Source organism: Homalodisca vitripennis, chromosome 1, assembly GCF_021130785.1.
Source record: "Homalodisca vitripennis isolate AUS2020 chromosome 1, UT_GWSS_2.1, whole genome shotgun sequence".
Taxonomy (NCBI): Eukaryota; Metazoa; Arthropoda; class Insecta; order Hemiptera; family Cicadellidae; genus Homalodisca; species Homalodisca vitripennis.
Genome location: NC_060207.1, coordinates 66,160,321 through 66,171,372, shown reverse-complemented (window position 1 = coordinate 66,171,372; position 11,052 = coordinate 66,160,321). Strand labels below are relative to the sequence as shown.

Sequence of the window (11,052 nt, the reverse complement as noted above, 5' to 3'; positions counted from 1 at the left end):
TTTAGACAAACTCAACTATGGTACCAGAAATATACTTTTTGGCCGAAATAGGCTTCTTGGACCTGCGTCATGTATATATTCTTATTCGAGGCATCAACGCAAAATCAACTTCCATTTCAAAGTGACATAGAATTCCATGATACATTACATCATGAGTATGTTAACTGAAAAGCAAAGAACTCCAACTTTAGGATTCCTTCACGCTGCCCTAAAATAGGTTAATTGACATTACAGTAGAACCCCTCATATCCGGCCTCGGTTTTACCGCACCTCGGTTTATCCGGCCACTTCCCGGAAGCCAATATCGAAATTTATTTACTACGGCTTGCGTACGCGCAGTTGCACGCACTAGTCTCCCACGACTCTTGCGTTATTTTGGTGTATCTATTTGTTTACATTTTCCTGTGTTGTCCTCAGTTGAGCTAGTAGGTTTAACCTGTAAACAGTTCGTTGATTATTTCCAGTGCGGTTAGTACAGTACAGTACAATTGTTTTGTTTCGTCAAGTGTTGTGTACTGTAGGTTGGTTTATCCGGCCGAATCGTTATCCGGCCAGGGGCTCGGTCCCGTGGTGGCCGGATATGAGGGGTTCTACTGTATATCTGAAACCGTTTATCATGAAATACTGGAGAGGAATTTGAGTTATTTCATAATAGGTACTTACTTAAAAAACTGTTTCATTCTCTGGAGAGAGCCCCAAAACACTGATCTTAAACCTTAAATCTAAAGTGCATTAGAAGATTGAAATATTCTTCAGTGATTATCACCTAACTCAAAGTTTTAGAATGTCATTTAAAAGGAATGTGGTCACGATGTCCCTTGTTTTTCAGTAGTAAATTGTGTGCAAAGCCGCTGGTGACTACTAGTTTTAGATACATTTTTAGTTGAAGGAAGAGAGACCAGATATCAATCTTCTTTTAGGCTTAATCTGCTTATCCCTTTGGGTTACAGACCTGTGTTAAGATATTATCAAACAGGATAAGTGAGAGAGCCAGTTCAGTATAAATTCCAAAGAACTGATAAAAAGTGCTTCAGTCATATGCAGAATTGGAACCTGCACTATCATTAGACTTAGACTTTGTAACCATTGCAAGAGGGAAGAGTAATAATGCAAGTGAATTACCGTAGCATGACTACAAACCTCTTTATTTCATTGTTTGTTTATATGACAGCTTATCATCATATTATAGGTACATTAGTATAAAAATGTAGAATACAAAAGTCTCACTAGAGCCAGTTTTTGCAGCACAATCATATGGTCAAACTTACCACTAACATGACAGTAGTGAATTCTTTTGATTTGTTCTAGTTACTAAGCTCAGTGAGATATATTTGTTTGAATTGTTTTTGCACATTAGCTTAAATCAAGACACATTACAAAAAGAAAAACCCAATGAAACAATACTTTTTCTTGCCTTTTAAATACATAAATTACCTCTTTTATAAAAAAGTCTTCACCATGCAGGCATTGGATATAAAAATATATATCTCAACAGAGTTAGACCTTGTAACGATGTAACAAATTAATTCATAGGCTATTGATATTGAAAATATTGCAATAGAAAAATCATACCTGTTGTTTGTATAAATTGCTGTACTCTAAAGATACAATTATCTGAAGCTGATAGGACCAAGCTTATTTTAGATAAGATTGGCCGCCATTAAAAACTTCCTTACTTGGTAAAACTAAGCAGAGTCTTCACACACACGTACACACCTAAGTGGAGGGTGGCGTTTGCTATACTTATAGTCTTGGAATGTAATCAATGCCTAATGAAAAGGAGGCTAATACATAATAGTATACAAAACACTAGGTCTAATTTTGTTATTTAGGAATGTTTACAAGATTACACAAATTTGTCTGGCTTCTAGCAGCAGTCACTCAAGATTTATTCACTGCCATAGCACTCTTTTGTAGTCAAACATATTATTTCTTAATACTATAGTAATGCATAAACCAATTCATGAAAGGTTAAGCAGCTGTGTTAAGAAAAAAAATCTAATAATGTACTTTGGATAACCAGGAAATTTCTACAACTGCACAGTGGAAAATTAATATCCCTAGTATACTTTTTATTGAATATAGTGATTTGTATTGTGTTTATTCCAGAATAATATTTTAAAGAACATTCATATTTGTTTTTGTTTGTTTTAGATTGAAAATGAAAAGTTTGAAGTCCAGATGTCTTATTTAGAGATCTACAATGAAAACAGTAATGATCTTCTTATGCCAAACTTCGATGAGTGAGTTAGTTTTGTGAGAACTGTTTATTCTGATTAAACATCTAGCAAAAACAACTGAGGTCTATGGTAATTATAAATTTAAAGCTCCTGAAATATACAACCTAAATGAAATGGCCTTTATTTTTTCATACGAAATTTCTTTATTAATTGGTTGAGATCATCATGCCTGACAAAATAATAATAATACTGTATGAATACCAAACCTACAAGAGGTAGCAATTGTCTTGATAATGCATTTATCAGTCTGCCAACACACCACTCCAACACCACATGTGACATTTTCCCTTTTCCTTTTTCAGACTATGATGGCATCAATGTTAAAAAAAATCAGTTAAACAGGCCATCTATAAATAAGGCTAAATTTTTGAATTGGTACTTACAAAGTCAGTTTTACCTAAATTGTGTGACCACCTGGGTTTATAAGATAGGGTTGTTGTGTTTTATCATCATAACAAAAACACTGCAGAAGGGAATTTTCATACCTTTTTCTGATTTTAATGGATAACATTAAATACTTTCAATGTTTGTTAATACAAAAACTCAACAAAAGTGATCATGACTGGTATACATGTCATCTATTAGATATGGAAAACAAATTATTTTTTTTTGTAATCTAAGTAAATTAAAAGCAACCACTTCAACAGAAGAACTATATTAAAAAATTGCTATTAGTATATTAAATTAATTAGTTACTCCAGCTATATCTTGACTTGGTATGTTTCTATGTAAGCTGTTGTACTTGGACTTTTTCAATGATTGTTATATACTAATATGACAATAAAGATAACTATTATTATTATTAGATCAACTAGTATCAATCTGATTATGTGTTGAAAGGCGTCAGTCGCAATCAACGTGTTAGTTAAGAGAAAACAAAGTACTGCATTTAGAATTATCTTCTCAATCCGTTTAGCATTAAATAAAAATCAAGAAATTGACTGATTGGTCTTCTTAACATACTTACTTCCCAAAAATTTTATAATGTTATAATTATTTTTGGTACTATAAAAGGATTGTAAAAAGTCAGCATATTTCATTACATAAAAATTAAAACAAACATGAATAAGAGCATTTAAAACTATATTATAACATTTCTTTTAATACATTAATAAATAATTTAATAAAATTAATTCCATTCAATTAATTGTTTTAAAGATTTTGGTTGAAAGTAAACATAATAAGTTGATTGTAAAAGGTCTTCTCAAACCATTAATTTAAAATTCCCAGAATTTGTTGTAATTTCAACACTATCCTAAAGTTTCAAAGATTTATTTTGGTTGTTATATTAGATTGTTTAATAAATATAAATCCTGAAATTCATGAAGAGAAAATTACGATAATGGGACCTATAAGCAGGAGCGGTGTTAGAGTAGGCTGCGGTTGGGGGACCGCCCAGGGGCGCCGGACGAAAAGGGGCGCCAGTAGCTTTTTTTCGTATGTAATTGAATTGCAGTAAGGGGGCGCCGAAGAAATCTCGCCCAGGGCACTAGTAATGCTAAAACTGGCACTACCTATAAGCAACTATAATTTAAATAATACAATTTAGATTTGGAAGCAAAAATTATACAAGACCATTTAGAACTAGTTGAAATTGGTGTGTTTTTATTTGTTGATAATAAGAAATAAACAGGTGTGACAGCGCATTTGGAGAATATTGGTATATATTACACCATCACGATAATATGTTGATGTTATCTATGTCAATCTGGTTGATAGTTGACAAATAAAATTTATTATTTCTACACCTTAGTGAAAGTTGCTTCCTTGAAAAAAACCACGTTTTCTAGTTCTTTTATAGATCTTAAGCTGTTCATTAAGAGGTTTAGGGATCCCTGATTACTAATCCACTCTAATTTAACTGTCTTAAAAAAAAATAAAGGTTTAAGGAGGTTTTGTTATAACAACTCACATAAGACACAAGTTTTCTAAAGAGCCTTGTAATTTGTTGAAGGAAGAAGAAGATCTGCTTGCGAGAGAACTGCGATAAAGTGATGGAGTGGCATAACTTAAGTGTACGTCATGTGGCAACGTTCTCAGAAGCCATGGAATGGGTAGCTATTGGTGACAATCACAGGTTAGCCTGCTGTACATCTTTAAAATTTTTGTTAAGACTGTTAGAAATATAAACGGAAGAAAGTGGGGAAAGAATGACAGTAGGGGTTTAAGGTGTGTTGTAAAGTATAATAAAACACAAAATAATAAACTCAATTAATAACCTACAGTATGTTGACCTAGCCCAGGTGAACAAATTACCTAACACAATGCAGCAGCCCCTGCAGCTCTAATAGTAATCTAGTTCAATAGACTGAAAGTTCATTCAAGTTTGAACAGTTATGGCTAACAAAAGGAAAGATTGATTTTTTCAAAACTAAAATAACAACCCAAGTTGTCATTATTTCTAAATTTAGAAAATCACAAGATATAACAGGTTTTTGAAAATGTTAGCTGTTGTTTTTAGAGCTCTTCAGTTTAATGTTTGACCAAGAAGACAAGTTTTTGCAAATGAATAGAGAATAATAGATAACAAACTATTTAGTGTAGGGTAACAAATATACTTAAAGCTTGTAACTGTATTTGAATTAATTCAAGTAGAAAGAAGAACACATTAACATTCTGAACACATGTACTTAGCAAGTAATAAATAATTTGTTTTTGTGATTGGATTGCAACTATAAGAAATATGGCAAATACACTTCACAAACGTTTAACCTACGAGTTTTGTTTGCCCATAGGATAGTGTGTGACACACCCATGAATGTGTTTTCCTCACGTTCACACACCATCCTCACCATCTACTTGACGTCTCATATAGAGGACAGCTTGGAAGTGCGCAAAGCTAAACTCAATCTTGTTGACTTGGCTGGGTAAGGATATAAGGCAACATGAAATCCATTTCTCATAATAATATAGATAAGACATAGTTAAAGTTCACAGTGAAGTTAGCTGTGAATCTATTCTCATTTGTGTGACCACAAATATTGTCCTAAAAAATAACAAAGTGAACTAAACTAAACACAACTAATTTGGCTCACACAGAAGTTGCGTTGTGATATGTATCCTCTCAGAAACCAGATTACATGAAGACTTCAAATGTTTGGCACTAATCATGATAATCATACTCACTCTGTAATAAATTTAGATTATTTCAAGTATAACCAATTTTCAATAAATCTTTAGAAAATTCAATCTGAGACTTAATAAAATATATAGGTTTTACCATATGTTTAACATTTTAAATTAATTTCAAAATAAATTATACCACATAACTGGCTTAACTTCCTTATGTAATGTTACAAAATATTACTAGACAGTTTTTGTTTATATACAACTAAATTAAAACTTATTTAACTTGTAAGCCATGTGAGATTTTTAAGAATACAGTACATTTGTTGAGAAATTACTGTGTTACCAGCCTCATGAAAATAAATCAGCTTCACAAGGAACACTATTTAACCAATTTCCTTGCAGGATTGAGAATACTCAAGCATCACTCAGGACAGTATTTGAAATATTTATTGGATGAGCGTCAGCAAAGCTTATCACTCGAGGGGCTGGAAAAGTTCTTTTCTATGTATCTTAACTGTAAGATATAACTGGAATTTATTACCTGCAGATTTTGTGAGATTAAAAGTTAATGCTGTTATCCATTATTTGTTGTGTAACCATACATAATTTTAACAAAAGTATTCCAAAACACTAATGAATGACAATATATCTGAACATGTCCACAAGACCGGAGAGGAGGGAATTGTCTTAGAGGAGGCCAGATACTTCCATCTGTCTCTGCACTATCTGGAGCAGGTGATTGTTGCTCTGTCTGAAAGCAATCGCACCCATGTGCCATACCAAAACTGTACCATGACATCTGCCCTCAGATCTGAACGTGTCCACAAGACAGGAGAAGAGGGAATTGTCCTAGAGGAGGCCAGACACATCAATCTGTCTCTGCACTATCTTGAGCAGGTGATTGTTGCTCTGTCTGAAAGCAATCGCACCCACGTGCCATACCGAAACTGTACCATGACATCTGCCCTCCGTGATTCTCTGGGTGGTAACTGCATGACCGTCATGATCGCAAACATTGCCATCAACAAGGCTAACTTTGAGGTAAACTAACTTAGACTAGATGTAAGCAGTTACCATATGACAGAGTTACACTAACCCTAAAGTGTTGTAATCTGTATTAGCATCATTTTATATAGAAATAGAAGTTGTGTACTGTTTGTCTTTCATCCTGTTTGATGGATAAATTATAAATAATCATAAAAATATTAAAATACAAAAACCTTCTAAAGTGGATAGGATTAGTTCAAACATCTGCAACAAAATTTTTTCAACAGTTCACAATATGGTTTTTCTAATGCAATAAGTCTAAATCTCGATTCTGGAGTTTTCCTGGATCTAAAATTAGCTCAAAAAGGTAGTGATCATTCCTATTTATAACAAATATGGACATCATACAATAATTTATTTTGAGTGAGCTCTGTTAGTTTTCAATAATCGTTTATCGTTTTATAGTGTTTTTGGTCCCTTTTTCTAAAGAACCATTAAAACTAAGCAGGCTAATTTTAAATATTAAAAAGAACGTTCAGTTATGCAAAGTCATAATTGTAATTTTGGGTCTTACAATTATTATGTATGTAAAAGTAAGATAGTACAGCATTTCCATAAGATTTCATAAGTGTTAGCAAGTAGCAGACCAGGTACCATAGTTTATTGTCTAACCACCCAGAAGGGTACATGGAGTTTTATTAACTGTTTCCAGACGTGGATAATTTTCCCCCAAGTGTATGTTTTGTTTAATAGTTATCACAAGCACTCTGTGTAGTAGCTTCTTTTATTTATTAATTATTTTATTTAAGGATACTGCATAAAAACCATACAATATATTATGTAGCTGATCAGTGAAGACTATAACAGTGTTGTATAAGCAGGAGACAGTGTCGACATGCCGGTTTGCGCAGAGAGTGGCTCTGGTGCGCAATGAGGTCTCAGTCAATACAGAGAAAGATCTGAAAGGGGAGAACAGTCACCTGAGAGACGAGATTCAACAACTCAGGATCCAGTGTCTCTCACTACAAGCCAAGGTAATTCATGTGCACTTCTATTGAGACAACCATATCATGTCTTGTTAATCTATATTTAATTATTTGTAAAATGATTTTTAAATGCCTGTAAATCTAATACGACTAATCTTTATATCATAGAAATGACTTCTCAACATTAATATTACTATGATGATTAATTATAATTAATTTTAAACTTTGTAAATAGCAAGAACATTATGACGGAAACAAAATACAACAAAAATGCAGGTGAAGTGATTTTCTCCCATGGAAAACCAAGAAAGCTTGGTACTGTTATGAGAATTTCCAACTGACGACAAGTGAATATTTATGTCAATATTCTATATCAATGACATAGAATTGCATTTAGGAATTGACAGATACGGCCAAATAAAAAATAATTGAATCGGAAAAAGTAAGCGCTCTGTGGTGTAATGGTATAGCACATTCACAACTCCCGGCGGAGCAAGTACTTTTTGCGATTCAATGTTTATTGAAATTAAATAAGGCTATTGCCATTTATACAATTTAATGTATATATATATATATATATATATATATATATATATATATATATATATATATATATATATATATATAAATAGACTGTGTTTCATAAATTAACACAGTCATACAGTAACATCATCAAGGTTAATGGTGTTGTTTTATTTTCAATTCTTAAATTGGAAAACTGTAATTATAAAGATAGATAGAAAATATTTTGTCTTATTGTGCTATAATTTTAAAAGTAAAGTACTGTAAATGGAAGTATATATTTTTTTAAAGTTATCATTTCCAATCTTTCAGACTGAATCTCATAATTTAAAAATATTATTCAACAGAATTTTTGGAGTGACGTGACTTTTGGCAAGTACTGTCATGTAATGAAAATTTAATGGTAAACATAACAACTCCTCCCATACACTTTTACATACCTGTCCTGCTGCAAACATGTCTTTGCCTGAACCTTCATGCAGAAGAGAATTACAGTTATTTTACAGACGCCTTAGTTTTTGGCTCCACTATGGTTATATTACACAGAAACTATTGACTTACAGGTTCAGGAGCTGGAACAGAAGAGTGCATGTGAAGAATGGCTAGCTTCGGTGCATTCAGGAGAAGTGGCAAACCTGCGTGAGAACATAAAACCAACACCTTCTCACACCGGAGGACTCAGCGTCCAACAACTGCAGACTGACATCAGTATCTTTCATGGGCTATATAATTTAATGAATTCAATATTTATTGCAATTGAATATCATATTTTATGTTATGTTGTTGATTCAAATATTTCATAAATAATTCATTTTATTTGTTATAAAAAAGATATTTATCACCATTTTATCAAGTATATTTAGAAACACATTTAAAAATGTGTTAACGCACAATCAGAACTATAGACGATTAAAAACATTTAAAGGTAACATTCCACTACAGAATAGATACAACATAATTACCTTTCAGAAATCAGAAACTCTTTATTAAAACATCTTTGAGAAATGTATAGTGTCAATTTACAATAATTTCCCTTTTTAAAATATATCTAATAGTAACAAAAGTTCAAAGTTACTTTTTTCCCTCAACACGTTGTAGTACATCTGATAGAGTGGTTTCAAGATGAGTTGAAACATAAGAACGGGAATTTGCCATCTCTCAGCTGTGACACTGTCCTCTCCAGTTACAGCACAGGTACATATATGTATACAATTTTTTCTCAAACTTAAATACATAAGTTTTAACTATTATACTTAAATATAAAACTTAGTATTTTATTATTTTGGGTTGTGGCTAACGACTGGTTACTAGAATACACAGTAGGGAGTCACGTACATCATGGCGTGATGTCACTGGAGCAAGTTATCAGCTGATTGAGCTCGTCAAGAATGGTTATTCTGTAGCAAAAATGACTTTTTTATTGTATCTCTTAGCATTTGGAATAGAAAATTGAACATTAATCCATTATATTTTTCTTTTATACTCTATGGTATCAACTAATTAATACTAATGTAATGCCTTTTTATGATGCTAACATGTGTATGTAGTTTTATTGAGCCAATTATAATTAGAAGCATTGTTTATTTATATTGTTATAGAAATCACTTATACTTTTAGCAAAAAAACAATAAGTCTTCAAACTATTGTAATGGTGGTGCGAGGCAGAAGAAATTGGTTTATTCTAATGACATCACAGGACTACTTCACATCTTCCTCGTGACCCCTTCCATGTATTCTAGTAACCAAGGCTAACCATATAGGTACCATTATGTAATAGGGCAATAAACCTCTTTCCAGATTTTTGCTGACACAATGTGTAAATGATTAGTGATGTGATGGAGTTTTAGAACGATCTGTAAATTCATATGGCATATATAATATATTTATAACAGTTAATGAAAATACTTGTTATAAATATGATTGTGTAATGTAACTATAATCTGCCCTCTTACAATTTTTGCCTTGTGAACGAAACCAGATTTTTCCGGACATGTGCCATTGTTCAGTAATACAAAATATCAGTGACACTATGTTTTGAGATCTGCAATCTGATCTCTTCTTCAGGTAAATAACTAAGATATAATTACAAACTAGATTAAAATAAGCAAATCACACCTGTGTTATAACACGCATAAGTAAGGAATCACAACCACTATGTTGTGTGTCAAGAAAAAAAACAAAACAGAACACCAATGTATTATGTGGTATTATGAGGTTCCCAATGTATTATGTTGGCTTCATTCCAATTCATATGATGGTCTTCAAACCAACAATGATGTGCAATTTTTACTTTTCTGTTAGACCCTTTCTCATGTTTTCTTTGTGTTCTTTTATTCTTACGTTTAATAGTCTTTTTATCTTGCCTATGTATTCCCTATTGCAACCACATTTTATACTGTAAACACAGTTTTTGTAATCCTGTGTGCCTTTTTTGGTTTTGTTTTTACGAGACTTTGTCTAAGAGTATTGTCTGTTTTAATATGGTTCTAATGTTATTTTTTCTACATACTCTTCTAATTTTTACCCACATTCCCGGCACATAAGGGATTGACATAAACGAAAATGTATCACTATTCTGTTTTTCTGACTCAGAAATGATCCTTCTGGTTCGTTTGCACTTATTTATTACTAATCGAAAGTACATTTATTACTCATTATTATTAATTACTATCCACTCTGGTATGATTTGTTTATTTTAACCTAGTTTGTAATTATGTCTTAGGTTAGTTATTTACCAGAAGAAATAAGATTGCAGATTTCAAAATGTAGTTACTAATTTTTAGTATCACTAAAAACGGCAAACGTTCAGAAAAATCCGATTTCCTTCAAAATCTTTCCGTTGTTAAAAAACATACTTCAAACATTTCCCCTTGTGCTGTAACAGTGACAGTCATTACATAAATTGTTAAGTTAATAAAATACATTTGTTGAAATAAAATGATTTATTACTAAAAAATTAGTCTTGAAACTTTCAGATTTTTTCTTTGAGCACCTATTTTAGCAAAGATTAAATTGTTTTAAAGCAATTTTTTTCTAAAATACTCTATATTGTTATTCAAAATCAGTGATTTATCATTTTTTCAAGATGATTTCCTTTACATGCACGAATATAAAGCGTATGCAGAAAAACACATATAAAGACTTATTTTAAATGACAAACATTCTGATTGAATATTAATTGTTGAAATACTTGTTGTTAGTTAACATTATTAATTTTAACGTTAATAACATCCAGAAAGTAACTTGTT

General features: G+C 31.8%; 1 protein-coding gene across 7 annotated transcripts in view; it reads left to right on the top strand.

The window, feature by feature from the left end:
- The window catches only part of LOC124363634 (kinesin-like protein KIF6), a 41,959-nt gene that overhangs the window by 16,859 nt on the left and 14,048 nt on the right, over positions 1-11,052 (top strand). For all 7 annotated transcript variants that reach the window (XR_006922549.1, XR_006922547.1, XR_006922550.1 and 4 more), the window contains exons 6-12: positions 2,155-2,243; positions 4,195-4,317; positions 4,976-5,107; positions 6,119-6,350; positions 7,178-7,330; positions 8,368-8,512; positions 8,903-8,998. Coding sequence is in view for 3 of the 7 variants with exons in the window: in XM_046818902.1 (XP_046674858.1) it covers positions 2,155-2,243; positions 4,195-4,317; positions 4,976-5,107; positions 6,119-6,350; positions 7,178-7,330; positions 8,368-8,512; positions 8,903-8,998 (970 nt within the window). In the remaining 4 variants the exon portion in view is untranslated. The remainder of the gene's footprint in view (positions 1-2,154; positions 2,244-4,194; positions 4,318-4,975; positions 5,108-6,118; positions 6,351-7,177; positions 7,331-8,367; positions 8,513-8,902; positions 8,999-11,052) is intronic.